The following is a 14986-nucleotide window of genomic DNA, read 5'->3' on the forward strand; positions in this document are numbered from 1 at the left end:
TCTGGAATCTTGCACTGCTTGAAGAGTGAAGCTGTGCACAATACGTTTTAAGCCTTAAGGGCAAGAAAGCTGCTTTCCTTTCCTTTTTTATTTTTAAAAAGAAAGCATTTACATTTCTCAAATGCTGACCCAACTAGCAAACATAGGATTTGCACCGCTATCTTCTGGAATTGTCATACATACACATCTTTGGGTATGACAGGCTCTCTCTAAAAGCTTGAATCATCCAGCAGCAGAACAGAGAAAAATCCAGAATCTAGATAGCCAGAGGCCTTCGCCAGCAAATGGATTGGCCAACACGATTTTTAAAAGTGCTTGATCAGTGGGGTGGGAGCTTCTGAGTTTTTTACTTGAGGAGGGGTGGAGCCTAGAAGATCACCTCATGGTCACTGGGGAGGTGGTGGGATCTTGAAAGTACTTCAGCCCAGAAGTGTGTTTGTGCCACCCCAGTCTCTGAGTGGTGCAAGATTCTAGGCACTTACCCCGGGTTCGTGTTTCCTTTTGAAATCAGGCTCAGGGAAGACTGTGGTGTCTTTGTGTTATATGACTTATTTACACACATATACAGCCTGAGCCTACAATGGAGGGGTTCAAAGCATCAACATCCCAAAAGGGCCTTGTTTCTCCTATTGCCATAGCATTGGATTCAAGCAGAGATCTTGGACGGTGCTCTCTGCTGTTCCAGGATGTCGCTTTTGCATACAACTTCTGGCTCACATAACTCCTAACTCTCAACTCTGACTTTTATTCCTTCTCACAAGTTGAGGGAGGGGCTCCACCCAATTGCATCTCCCACAGCCCCTTCCTTTGCAGACTAGTCTGGCTGGATTAGTTTTTAACACTTGCCTAATTCCAGGGATCAAAGAGGTCCAGCACGCACAAACTCGTAACAATACCTTGTTTATTCGACAAAATGCCAAAGAACCAAACTTGAGGCAAAGGTATCAAACCCTGCTCAAGTCTTGGCAGCGTTTTTATCAGTGGCTGGGCAGATCTGTTTAACAGTGTTAATCTGCAAACCCTGTAAAGATTAAATGAATTTTTAACAAGCTTAAAACTGACTGGTAAAGTTCACAGCCACATAGGAGAGAGGCCAAAAATGAGATGAACAAGGGCCTTTTATGGCTGAAAGGAATCGGGTGATGGAGAGGGGTGGGGCCTCAGAGAGAGACTCAGTCTGTATCCTGTGAACCCCCACCGCTGGTCTGGAAATCATCTACACAGGACGTCAACCACAGTTCACAAATATCCTGCTGTTCTTTATTAATTGCTAAATTTTGATGAACTTCCCACCAAACCAGTTTTGATCCAAATCAAGAATGACTTAGGTGCATTTTAAGCTGGAAACGTGCATTTTAAGCTGGTAAAGACACCAGGCCTGCAAATGTTAAAATCCCATTCCCTGTGAAGAGAAAACCCTCACAATTCTAAACTCTGAATCCAGAGCCAGCCACACTGATGTTGTTGGGCTTGCAAGACCACCATTTTGTGAATGCCATTTTTATTTGGGGCAGCACACATGGCTCTTTCCTCACCCTCTCTTTTTGTGTTTCCCAACACCCAGATAGCCGCCCAGAGTGGCTGGGGAAACCCAGCCAGTTGGGTGGGGTATAAATAATAAAATTATAATTATAATTATAAAAATTATTATAGGCCAGGCTGAGATGCTCAGTTGCCCAAGACCACCAAATGAGATTTAATGGCTGCTCAATATCCAATGCCTTGAATCCATTTGGTCTGAAGCCCAAGCTTGCCCACAAGTCAAAAGCTCTGCCTTAATTCCCACAAGTACAGAATTCATGTAAAACATTTCTATCGCTTTGCAGTGTGCTGTTGTGGTTAGGGGACATGGGATCTATATTACTCTGGATTAAAAAACCTGTCTCCTGCACCTATCAGTTTCTGTTTTATTAACTCTGCAATTGTAACAGTCCATTTGAGAGATCTGGTTCCTCGCCACGCCACCAGCATCCACTAGAGGGTGCTGTCACTTCTTCTTGGTTTCTTTGCAAGCCACTACATAGCGCTGAGCTACATTGAGGGGTGGAGAGTAGCCGTCTGCATAGCTGGTGTCTTCAAACAGCACAGAGTAATCGTCCTGCGGCTGAGAGAGAGAGAGAGGGGCAGAGGAGAAAGTTATGCATTATCTCACAGAGGGGAAAGGCCTAGGTCCCATGACCTCAACAGATAACCCCAGAGGAAATTCACCCTAAGAGCAATGTTAATCAACTACTTTGTAGGATGACTTGGTCAAAGCAGGCTGTCCCTGCCCCAGACCCCTGCTACCTTCCAACACTTGCAATTCACAGAATCACAGGCACAAAGACCCAGGGTGGGAAGCAGGGGGGGACACAGGATAAAGACCCACATTGGGGAAGTGCTAGATGACAGCAACACATGCGTTCGCTTCATTTGGATGCAACTAGAACTCCAGTTCAGCGTTTCACGAACAAACTCCCCTTTTTTCTCCTGCAATGGCTGTGGGAATCAACCGTGGTTTGAAGAGGGCTCGTTTCAGTAAGACTAACCACAGTGTAACAAGGTTAGGACACAATGCCAAACCATAGTTTAGCCCCGCATCCAAACGAGACCATTATAGCTGCAGCAGTGCTCACGGTTTGCATGAAGAAGCCAAGCTCAGTCTCCCAGTAGATCCATTTCAAATGCATGGATAGCAGGAGAATGGAAAGACCTCTGGCAGAAAGTGGCCGTCAGCCAGGGCAGGCGTTGCTCGGCTTAGCGGTTCTCAACCTGTGGGTCCCCAGATGTAGTTGGACTACAACTCCCATCATCCCTGAGCTCTGGCCTTGCTAGCTATGGGTGATGGGAGTTGTAGTTCAACAACATCTGGGGACCTACGGGTTGAGAAAGGGTGGCTTAGATGGACCAATGAACTGACGCCATATAAGGCAGCTTTATATGTGGGAAGCAGGTTAGATGGCTTCCAAAATAGTTTAGACAAAATTCATGGGCAGTAGGCCTCCGTGGCTATTAGTCAGAGCAAGAAGAAGCGAAACTTTTATGTTCAGAGCCAGATGTTGACAACAAACCGCTGGAGATGGCTATCAAGGGACAAACTGGGGTTTTTCAGAGGTATCTGGCAGGATTCTGTCAGAAGCAGAATGCCAGGCTAAATGGACTTTTTGGTCTCGTTCGGGCAAGGCGGTTTTTATGGTGGCCTGTAGGAGACAGTGCAAGACCAATGGGAGAGGAAGAGTCGGAGTCTCAGCTGCCCTGTCCGGTGGCCTCTTCCTTACCCGCTGTGGAGGAGTGTGGATAAGTGCTCGATAGAAACAGGTAGTTTGTGGGTACAAGGCCAGGACCAGCTGATCTTTCTGGAACAAGGCCTCAGGGTCTGTTTCAGGGTTGGCCTTCCACTGGGGCAAGGGGATGATGCGGCGGCGGCTCAAGGTGTGGCGCCTGGAGAGAAGAAGCAGAGATTAAGGGGAGGGGGCAAATCTGACATCCCCTCATCCCCTTCAAGAGTCTCTTCTTCACTTACTCTTTCCCTTCTTCGTCAATGTCATCCACCTCATACCTGGGGAAGAGAACACAGCAGGTGAGAATTCAATGTAAGCAAAACCATAAGGCTGTACAAGAAAAAGGAAGGTGGATTCCAACTTTCCCATGGACACCAAGTGGTGTGCATGGGAAAGTTAGGATCCATCTGCTTTAGGAAACGTTTCTGCACCTAAAACAAACGCAACACAGGTTTTGTGGTATGTGTCACCTAGGTAGAATGCCTAGATAATTTATTTTATATCATTTAGCTGCTGAAGTCAGAATCTTCTCTGTTAGAAAGTCATTATCACAACCAAAGAGGCAATAAGGGGGGGGGGGAATGGCCACAGCAACTTGTCAGGACATACCTCTACTGAGATGTATATTTTAGGACCCACTTGATTGTTGTGTTTGTGATTTATTTTAAACCATTTTTGATGTTGTGTTTTAAATTACTGTGGCCCACCCCGGGACCCTAGGGTGAAAGGCTGCCAATAAATCAAAATTAATAAATATAATAGTAACAGGTGTGCCAATCTTTATACTTCAAACAACAAAACTAACAAGCAATTTCCACCAAGATGGTAGAGGACCTTTCCTGAAGTAGGCCTGGCCTGCAGCATGGCCTGGCATTGTCTAAGAAGAGGCTGTGGACATTTGATGCACAATAGCTCAAAGCTTCTGAAAATGAGGCTCTGGGCTATGAAGCCAGAAGACGGCATGTCCAAAGCCAGGGTGAGCCAGGAGAAACTGGGTCACCCAGCAAAACACAGGCCAGAACCTCAGCTCAGGACTTCCAAGAGGACCATTTGATGAAGACAATTCTGGGAATGCAAATTAACTTGCCCTACTTCAGAGCTGCTCATTACAGAACTTTTACTTCTGTGTCAAAGAAGGCACCAGAGAAAACAAAAACCCAGCGCTGACCTCCAAAAAGGACAGCAGGAACCAACCAGGCTTTTCCGCAATGTTCCTCTCCCACTTGGCTCTCCAGATGTTGAAATACAACTCCCATCAATTCCAGCCACTGGTCTTGTTTGCTGGTGCTGATGGGAGTTGCAGCTCAGAAACAGCTGGAGGGCCAAAGGTTCCCCATGCCTGCATGAGGCCACCACGAAGCCAATTTCTCTGAAGATGTAGCTGCTCACTTTTCAGCACCTCCTAGAGAACAGGCTCCAGGTGACCATTGCATTCATTCATACATCAATTTGGGCTCAGTCATTGGCACACAGACATGCCAAAACCACCACCAGACCTCTTGAAGAATCCTTTCTGACAATACATTTCTCCCTGAGGGCTTTAGACAGGGAAGGCCAAGCATCCACAGACTTCAAAATCCAACTTCTGGTGACTGAAACACCCATTCCTGGTCCCGGATGCCTGTCCAAACACAGGGCTCCCCAAGCCGAATGCTACCTGTGACTGAAGGAAGTGGAACCCCAGACTGCCTTCTAGCGCAGTCCTGTAGCCCCAGATCTACCAGACACACTCACTTGTTGGTGGCGTGGTTGTAGCTCACGGCCTCAGCCAAGATCCACTGCTCGTCTCCGTCGACCGTCTTGACACGAGCAGCCACTTTGTCGCCTGGCTTGGCCACGTAGTCGCTAGAGGCAGGGATGGCACCACAGAGAGGGGGAGGTCTGTAGTGGAGAGGGACAGAGAAGCTGCTGTAAGCAGGCCTGAAGCATAAACGAACAGGAGAGGTCCCCAGCACCCGCCATGCGCCCCCTGAATAATCACTTCTCTCCAGGTTTCCCAATCCACAAGGGAAGCGTCATGGCCGACTGCTGAAGGAGCGTCATCAGCACACCGCGGCGCATGGTTTTGCGTGGCGGCTCCGAGTCGTTGTAGAGGCCAGCAATCTTGGCAGCTGTTACGAGGAGAGGGAAATGACAAGGAGGGCTTGGTTAGTGTCCAGGAAGCTCTTGAGAACATAAGAAGAGTCTGATGGATCCGGCCAATGGTCCATCTACTCCAGCATCTTTTTCTCACAATGGCTGACAAGATGCTTTTGTTTTCACCCCTGATTCCCCATTTCCTTCCTGGAGTGGAGAGGAGAGGAGGACTCTCAGCTGACTTATTTCAACCACACCATCGCTCAGGGAAATCAAACTCACCCAAAGATTGCCCACGGAATAGCTTGGAAAGCCATACACCGCCGGCCCTCTATTTCTCCTGCACCCTTGGCTAGTTAAAATGTTGTTAGCTTATGCTGGGATGGTTTGAAGCTGTTTGCTCCAGAGCTCTAAAGCGATTCACCCAACACAACTGATCTTGCCTTCTTGGGACCTTGCAGCACTCACCTATGCGGCGTTCTTCCAGAAGAGACTTAATTTCTGCAATCTTGTCCAAGTCCTTGCGCAGGATGCTAGAAAAGGAGGCAGAAACCCCAAGTAAGAGTCAATGGGAATTTCTTAAGGGAGTCAAAGTATCCCCACTGGAACATAATACTAAGATGCACTCACTTGCATTCTGCTTCTGCATCAGCCTTGGCTGTTGTGTAGAGGCCACGTAATTTGGTCCGATAATATGGAGAAACTGAGCGGGAGACAGACAGGGAGATGAGACATTAAACAGGAGGCCAAGGTTTCAATCTCCCACAATTCTTCCCTCACCCGTAGCCCTTTGGTCTAGTGGTATCTAAAATAGAAAAACCAGGAAAGAACTGAGGTCTTGGAGAGTATAAAGCAGATGTTTTAAAGTGGAGTGGAGTTGCAACTCACTCTTGTTTTCTGTCTGCATTCTCTCGTGCGTTTTCTGGATGTTGACTAGGTTGTGTTCACTTCTCGAACGTTCCTCCTAGGAAGGAAAGAGCTTATGGGTTACTTTACCAGCTATACAGAGTATCTACTTTAATACACAGACCATATTCACCCAAGCTGCTGCACAAAAACCAATATTCTGTCCCTCCCTCAGGATACAGATGCTTCACACAGCATCAAAACAAAATGGCAGCCACAAATTACCATGTTCCTTCCATCCCAAGAAACTGCTGGAGAGGCCCTTTCTTCTCCTGTGCTGGACATCCACAAGCAAAGAAGGCTCTCTTTATCTGACCCAACTCACTTCCTATCGCTTCAGATTCCAGGAAAGCTACCATGTTACCTGTGTCTGTTTGATAAGCTGGTGCAACTCCCCCAGGAGCTCAGCGATGCGGGAATCGGCTGATACCAGAGCCATGTTACTGAAAGGGATAAAAAAGAAAAGAAAATTTAACTCAAAAATTGATTTCCTATGTTGTGCTTTATCTTGACTGTACTACAGTGGTACCTCAGTTAAGTACTTAATTCATTCCGGAGGTCCGTACTTAACCTGAAACTGTTCTTAACCTGAAGCACCACTTTAGCTAATGGGGCCTCCTGCTGCTGCCGTGCCGCCGGAGCACGATTTCTGTTCTCATCCTGAAGCAAAGTTCTTAACCTGAAGCACTATTTCTGGGTTAGCGGAGTCTGTAACCTGAAGCGTATGTAACCCGAGGTACCACTGTATTACATTCTGTGGAAATTCTGCTTTTCAACATACCGCAAAGCTAATAGAGGAGGGGTGAATGGGATTGAGGGCTTGTTTACTGTCACAAATGTGGACCTGTTTTTTCAGGATTGCAGAAGAGGTTAATCCTTAGAACCATAGAACTGTAGAGTTGGGAGGGACTTACACATAGGATGCAGAACAAATGTGCTTGGGGTGACCTCAATGAACAGCACCTATCAAGATAATGATAACTCTTAATACATGCAATTATGCAAAGCAGTGTGATAAAAAAAATAGGATTTCCCCCCTAAACACATTTATTGATGAAGGGATTCCATTCTGCAGTAAAATGCAGAATAATGTGCTGGGAATTATTCCATGTTAACCCAGAGCCCCTCCAACTGTCCTTCATTCATGATGATTTTGGTGGACTGTCATACACAATCCCATTTTCAATACTATTTGTATCCTTGCTGGCAGTAATCTGTTGCTTTGAAGAAACAGCATAAATCATTTGTTAAGTCTGAGACTAATTGGCCATTTACTATCACATCCCTCAATGGGCTTCTTTTGGTTCTTCGTTTATTTAGGCTTCAGACGCTCACGCTGCACCAGAGTTAAAGATAACAATCCCGCTTAGAACCACACTCCCAGCATGCACCACGGCCGGGCACCACTGAACAGAGGCCAAAATCCCAACAGGCCATGCGGCCTGACAGTGCGCGATCTTACTGTAGCCTTGAATCACATTTGCTGCAGGCGCGCCTGAATAAGCGGCGTGCACACGTGCCCCGGGTACACGCACTAAACATATCCTGAACACGCGTCAAGCCATACATACGTTCTGCTGTTTGCGCGTCGAGGAAAGCTCTACCGCACATCCCCGCATACTGTTGCTGGCATAATGGGAACTGCCTGCTCGAGTTCCCGGATGCGAAACCCCGGCAAGCCTTGCCCCGTTGCCAATGGCAGGGAATAGCTTCAGTGACGTTTCTTGAGTGCGTCCGTCATTACTGTGGCACTAAGTGGAAGTTCGCGTGTGATTTCCATATGGGTTCCATCAAAAAAGAGGGAACGGGGATATTGCCTATTTTATCTGCCACGGCTCATTTCGCTTCAGCGAGCTGCTGCTGACTGTCCTGCTTATGCGGGATTAAACTTTCTCTGAGTTAGCCCACTAATCTTCCGATGGCGAGAAGTGAACTGCCCTTTCAAACTGCCACTCTTCCCTTTTGATGGATGTAATAATGGAATACTAAATGGTTTAGTTTTTGTAAAATATGCAGAGATATATGATATGCAAAATGAACCATGGAAAGAGAAGAAGGGAAGTCATTGATATTTTAAGGATGTTTAAATGAGTATTCTAAATTGTAAAACAGAAAATTTAATAAAAATGTGTGTGTGTGTGTGTGTGTATATATATATATATATATATATCTGCCAACCTTCCCTTTCTGCAAACTTCACCTTTTATCTTGTATCACATTTTGCCCTTACATGTGATTATTCCCCCCCCCACGCCCACAGCACTGTCGATAGTGATTCTTTTTGTAATTTGCTGCTGCAGCTCTTTGAAAATCAACCTCTGCCTATTCTCTTGAACGAGGGCTGCGGCCAACGAGAAACCTTCTGCACCAGGGTCTCCTGGGAGTTGTAGTAATTGCCATGGGGCGTCAGCCTCCGGGTCTACTCTACCGTCTGCATTTAATGCAAAGCATGATGGGGCTGGGGCTGTTTAAATCCTGCTTTTCGAGGGTCGTGCAGCGCATGCGCATAGCAGAGCCAGTAAAGCTGTTCTTTCTTTCAAGACGGGTGGGGAGAAGCTCTCTTTGGGAACAGAGAAGTTGTTGCTCCTGTGCAAGCTTCTTCCTAAGTAAGCCCCACTGGATATCAGTCGGACTTACTGTCAAGTATGTACGGGATTGCAATATTAATAAAACAGAATGAAGCTGCGTAGGAATTTTAGAGGATAGTGTCGCAGCAAATCCAACTAAATGGACAAGACTACTCAGAATCTAAAGATTTCTGATATCTGCTTTAAAAGGGGTTGCGGTGGAAACTAAATGCAAAAAGTGAGGCGTTTCTTTGGAGGGGGAATCTCGTTTGTTTTAAGCACTTGTACCCCGCTTTCTCCTAAAAAATGAACTCAAAAGCTGTGAGCAATTAAGAAATCAACATGCGATCATCAGAACAAAAGGAAAACTAAACTGCAGCAAGTATAAAAAGGAAGCATAGCCCATCAAATAAAAAGCGAAAGAAGTACATTGTAGGGAAATGTTTTAAAGACTTCCATACCTGATCTGAATCAAGCAAATTATGAAGATGTGGTGGGCATGCATAGCTAGAATGCCTAGTGTCTTAGGAAAAAGGAAATCTTGGCAAGAAACCATAAGAATGGCACCCAAAAAGGTTTAATGGAAAAAGAGGACCGATCAAATTTTCTCTGCTAGGGCAGCTACAGCCAAGGATACCCCCCTGAAAGATCCCGGTGTTGTCTTCTGACTAGTTAATAATTCCTCTGCTTCCTTCTAGCAAATGAGAACAAACTGAACCAGGACTGCTGATCCTAGATAAGATTGTACAGCACTGGCAAAGCAGGACTGTCTGTTGCAGGGGAGGGGATTCAAAAGATAACTATGCCCCTAGCTTTAGTGATATCTACAGGTAGCCCTTGGACAAGCTGTTTCAGGAAAAACAACATAGAGTTTCATTTGAAGACCAACGCTTTTATTGTGGAGTACATTGTTATCAGTTTTGTACAGATACTGTTATAGGGGCTGCAGCAAAAATTAAACAGTGAGGCCACATTGTCATGAAATTTCAAGAGGTATTTTATACCAGCTGCACAAATATAAGATGGGGGACATCTGACCTGCCAGTACTACATGTGAATAGGATCTAGGGGTCTTAGCAGACCACATGTGTAACCTGAGTCAACAGTGTGATGCAGCGCCAAAGAAAGCTAGTGATATTCTGCATCAACAGAAATATAGTGTCCCGATCAAGGGAAGTAAGAGTACAGTGGTACCTCTAGTTATGAATTTAATTTGTTCCGGAGGTCCGTTCTTAACCTGAAACTGTTCTTAACTAGAGGTATGCTTTTGCTAATGGGGCCTCTTGCTGCCGCTGCGCTGCCGGCACACAATTTCCGTTCTCATCCTGGGGCAAAGTTCTCGACTCGAGGTAGGTTAGCAGAGTTTGTAAACTGAAGCGTTTGTAACCTGAGGTGTTTGTAACTCGAGGTACCACTGTACTGCTCTATTGTACCTTGGTCAGACCACACCTGGAGTACTGTGTCCAGTTCTGGGTGCCACAATTTAAGAAGGATCTTGACAATCTGGAATATGTATAGACAAGGATGACCAAGATGATCAAGGGTCTGGAAACCAAGCTTTATGAGGAACGGTTGAGGGGGCTGGGTATGTTTAGCCTGGAAAAAAGGAGTCTGAGAGGAGATCTAATTGCCATCTTCAAATATCTAAAGGGCTGTCATAAGGAAATGAAGCAAGCTTGTTTTTTCCTACTCCAGAAAGTAGGATTCGAACGATGTATTCAAGTTTCAAGGAAGGAGATTCTGACTAAACAGGAAGAACTTTATGAGAGTAAGAGCTGTTCGACAGTGGAATGGACTCCCTCAGGAGGTTGTGGGCTCTCCTCTTTGGAGGCTTTTAAGCAGAGACTGGATGGTCATCTGTCATGGATGCTTTAGTTGAAATTCTTCCAACTCCACAATTCTATGATTCTATGATAGGTACAATCTCGAAATTCCATGTGAAGCTTCAGTGCAGGGATAGAAATCTGGTGCCCTCCAGACGTTGCTGAACTACAACTCCCATCGCCTCTGCCCATTGATCATGCTGGCTAGGATCAATAGGATCTGGCGGTCCAACGTCATGGAGAGCCACAGGTGAGCCGCTCTTGCAATGCAGTCAGCACAGTGGCATTCATAGTTATGCTGACTGCAGGCATTGTCAGGCTAGACCTTCATGAAGAAAACTGAAAAGTGCAACCATGTGAAAATATGTGTGGCCATGTCCCAAAAATGTGGTTTTATGGCACACACAAACATTGGTCCCTCCCTGCAGCTTCTGGAGTCTCTCTTCCCACCCACAGAAAAATAAACGGTTACTGCTAGGAAGAAGAAAAGGGGAAATGAAAACAAAATGAAGCAATTGCTGTGTCATTTTGCACGGGGGCGGTTAAAATACAGACTGCTTACTGGAACTCTCAATGTTAATACCCACACCAGAGCTCCCATGGAAAAAAACCCTCAAGCCAGGGGAGGGTGGTGGGTATGGTAGTGGCATCAAGGAAGGCGATATATGTTTTCTGATTAGGCCACAGTTTATCTGAAACATAATCAAATCACTTCTGTTCTCAAAAATACTGCTGAGTCTGCTGATTCTGAGATGGGTGTTGTTTCTTGTGCCCGCCACAATCATCCCCTTAATGTTGTTGTGGTGCTACAAAGCGAGGCCACTCTTTTTCTAGGCTTCTGTAGTGCATTGATGGTTTGGAAGATGCTCATTGGATAAACACCAGCCACTTGGGTGAAAGGTTAGAGAGGGATATTTTGGAGTGCAGTCTATCTGGAAGCACAAATCTAAAGCATGTGTACTTGGAAATAAGTCCCATTGAATCCAGTGACTTTAGAAATAAGTCTCATTAATTATGTCCACAGGTAAGTGTGGACAGGACTGCAGGCTGGTTTTTGCAGTTGACTGGCAAGAAGCAGTTTTGGGGAGTTGTGATGGCATGTTGTTGATTTTGGAGAAGTGATCCTGGTTTCAAAATTGTTGCTCCATCACCAGGTACATCCTCTGTTTGTACATTTGTAAGTAAATAAGATATTACAAAATGTCATAATACTCTCTGGTCAAAGACTGCTTCGTGGAGCTTGCCACTGGTCTGGGAAAAGGACACACCAGCTAATTCCTTGCTAAACAGCCCAGTGGTTTTGTTGGCTTGCTCAGTATTTGAGTTATTTGGACCAACCTTTTTCTTTCCATACCATCTCCTGAGGAGATGACGATGAACTAGAAAGTCCACATACTTTAGACCAGATTGAAGGATACCTCTCTTCTGGTCCAGCCCATTGCAGTAAGTGGGGGAGAGCGTGCATACTTGACTTTTCTCCCAACATCCCTGCATGCCCACGTAGAAGTATAATGTCTGGCAAAAAGCCTATGAGAGTAAAATCCAAAGCATGTGAGCCAAAATCTTTTCTTTCCCTGGCTCCCACACACTGGATTTTATTCTATATTCAGATACACTATGCAGATATGAATATGCAATGGTATGAAAACCAGGGTGAGTACACTAGCTGGGCAAAAGTACACTCAACACCCCTCCCTCTGATAGGCTGGATCAGGGGGACATATAGTTTATCCAGCTCTCTGTCACAGACAGGTTCAAGTATTCTAAGAACAATTCTTCCCACAAATCTCTCTTCATGCCCCTAAATAACACAATTCCTACTGTGTGTGCAACTAACAATACCAGTAATCAGATCGACCAAGTTTTTAAATTCAGCTTTAAAAGAGTCTTGGGTGAGTACCGGTATATTCCATTTTTATTGGGGCAGCAGTGCTGGAGAGGTGGGTTTAGCCTTCTCAGCTGTTAATAAGACTGGCATGGCATGGCGGGGGAACAAACAGGAAAAGATATCAAGATAGCATTCTCCACTTCCACCCCGCAGCAAGGAGCAATAACAATTTGAGCTGTGGAGATTTAGACAGGACTGGCCCAAGGCATTTTACTGTCTGAGGAGGCCAAAGCCAAGATGGCACACCTCCTCCCTTTCCTCTCCCATTGACTCTTAGGGTTTGTCCACACCAGAGCGAAATGTGGATTTGCACCTGCCTATGTCCCCATTAATGGGGGGGTATCTGCATGAAGGCCTCTCTATCCCAGTGTTGGTGTGGACCTTTCCCTTTTTAAATGTGGGGATTTTTGATCCTTGGAAAGTCTGAAATGTACATTAACAGAAATGGAAAATGATCCTCCACCAAAGCTGAGGAAAGGCCAATTCCCACCACAACACCTGTTGCTTGAGGTAAAAGGTAAAGGTACCCCTGACTGTTAGGTCCAGTCGTGGACGACTCGGGTTGCGCGCTCATCTTGCTCTATAGGCTGAGGGAGCCCGCGTATGTCCGCAGACAGCTTCCGGGTCATGTGGCCAGCATGGCTAAGACGCTTCTGGCAAACCAGAGCAGTGCACAAAAATGCCGTTTACCTTCCCACCGGAGCGGTACCTATGTATCTACTTGCACTTGATGTGCTTTGAAACTGCTAGGTGGGTAGCAGCTAGGACCGAACAACAGGAGCTCACCCCGTCACGGGGATTCGAACCGCCGACCTTCTGATCGGCAAGCCCTAGGCTCTGTGGTTTAGACCACAGCACCACCCGCATCCCTGTTGCTTGAGGTGGTCTCCCCTAAATGGTAGGTCCAGCCCTAGATTTAGAGCAATAAAATGGGGTGAGAGGTGTGGGTTAGCAGTTAAATCTCCTCCTCCAGGTCAACTGCTCTGCTAAAAATTTCACCCCCACCCATGGCTAATTTAAGGATTTAAAAAAAAAATAAGTTCAGGCAATACCATCACAGATCTCTCACATTACGTCTGTTTTGGCAAAAATGGTTAATGTGACTCCCGTCTCTAGATTTCTGTTGAACACAGAACCACACACACATACGACACTTTGCCTCTTCATCTCTTACTCTTAAAACAACTCTAGCTTCCACTGTGATCCAATTAACAGCATAAGAGCAGTAGCTGGGATTTGGTATGGGTGTTTTGGGGAAAAAGAATTGCTTCAAGGAAAAACAGGAACAGCAATAGAGTCACCTTGGAGCATAACAATAACATTGACTCAGCCTCTCCTTGTGACTTGATCTGCTTGTGTGTCTTGGGCAGGATCCAAACCACAAGGACTTAGTCAGATAAAAATACACACATTTAGAAAAAGAGAGCAAAAGGGCCCTGCCTAGGGGGAACGTGAGACACAACACCAGATAGAAAATGCAGGGCAGCACACCAGCGCAAATAAATAACAGATCAAAATGATTCCACAAACTGGTGTGGCGCAGTACATAGGGTTAGCCTAGTACCAAGGATCCTGGGTTCAAATTCCCTCTCAGCAATGAAGTCCACCTTGGTCCAGTCACGCACCCTCAGCCTAAACTACCTCAAAGGGTTGCTGTGAGGATAAAATGCAGGGGAGCTGGAGGAGAAGTGTGTGTCAGCTTGAGCTCCTTTGAGGAACAGTGGGATAAAAAGCTGATAAATTGGATTGCATTTCTTGGTTCTATAGGCATAATTTCTCAGAGCATGTGTAGATTAGCACCTTAACAGACACTAGAGAAATTTGTAAGTCCTTTAATCACACAGGGACTCCCAATCCCTGGCCGTTGCATATAAAACAGAGGATTCCTTCCAACAGAGGACTGCCCTCTGCAACAGATGGCCAGTCTATGGCATCCATGCTCAGCACACAGGGATCCCCTGTCTATCTGTTCAGCAGATGTGGGGAATCTCAGCTTGCAGGTGGATGCCAGAAGCTACAAGAGAGACACAAAAGAACGAAGCCGGAAATGCAAGAAGACGTATCTCAGCATAGGATAAGGGACTGGAATATATTTGAAAGCTACTTTAGACCACTTCCGGTGGCGATTGCTATCCAACACAATCACAGAGTTGGAGGGGGCATGAGGACTTCTGGCCCACCCCACTCCTTGCTCCACACAGGAAATTCTAAGCTAGAGCACCCACAAAAGATGTCCACCTATCCATCCTCTGCCTGAAGATCTCCACCGAAGGAGAGCTCTTGGCAGGGGGCTCCATTTTCAAACGGTGCTTACTGTCAATGAGCTTCTCCTAATATTCTACCAAAATTTACCCTCCTGTAGCTTCAGCCCATTAAAGAACAATCCTGTGCTCCTTGGCATCACAAACCTACTTTCTCAGGTGCAGTGATGGAGGTAAACACTGCTTATTTGGTGCTACAAGGTAT

At 45.9% G+C, this 14986-nt stretch overlaps 1 protein-coding gene across 3 annotated transcripts; it reads right to left on the bottom strand.

Moving 5' to 3' along the window:
• Positions 1-1238: 1238 nt before the first annotated feature.
• On the bottom strand, positions 1239-7946 carry SGF29 (SAGA complex associated factor 29). Of its 3 annotated transcripts, XM_080977503.1 has the most exons (11): positions 7814-7920; positions 7157-7205; positions 6607-6685; positions 6225-6300; positions 5967-6039; positions 5805-5869; positions 5242-5371; positions 4995-5141; positions 3503-3538; positions 3258-3420; positions 1239-2104 (listed from the first exon to the last, which is right to left on the bottom strand). In XM_080977503.1, the coding sequence occupies exons 3-11, from the start codon at positions 6679-6681 to the stop codon at positions 1988-1990; spliced, it is 882 nt and encodes a 293-aa protein (XP_080833629.1). In that variant the 5' UTR covers positions 6682-6685; positions 7157-7205; positions 7814-7920; the 3' UTR covers positions 1239-1987. The 3 variants fall into 3 exon arrangements, with proteins under 3 accessions (XP_080833629.1, XP_080833628.1, XP_080833630.1); XM_080977502.1 differs by lacking the exon at positions 7157-7205 and having other exon boundaries at positions 7814-7946; XM_080977504.1 differs by lacking the exons at positions 7157-7205; positions 7814-7920 and adding an exon at positions 7518-7631.
• Between the last annotated feature and the right edge of the window lie 7040 nt (positions 7947-14986).

This window comes from Podarcis pityusensis (assembly GCF_964106645.2).
Source record: "Podarcis pityusensis genome assembly, chromosome: 13".
Taxonomy (NCBI): domain Eukaryota; kingdom Metazoa; phylum Chordata; class Lepidosauria; order Squamata; family Lacertidae; genus Podarcis; species Podarcis pityusensis.

What these genes read in the sequence shown, in the direction of transcription:
- SGF29 (XM_080977502.1), bottom strand. Translation starts at nt 6,681, where the DNA reads ATGGCTCTGGTATCAGCCGATTCCCGCATCGCTGAGCTCCTGGGGGAG. An exon ending in GATGCAGAAGCAGAATGCAA is followed by an intron (nt 5,870 to 5,966) that starts GTGAGTGCATCT and finishes CTCCTTTTCTAG; the next exon opens with CATCCTGCGCAAGGACTTGG. An exon ending in ATTGGGAAACCTGGAGAGAA is followed by an intron (nt 5,142 to 5,241) that starts GTGATTATTCAG and finishes TCTCCACTACAG; the next exon opens with ACCTCCCCCTCTCTGTGGTG.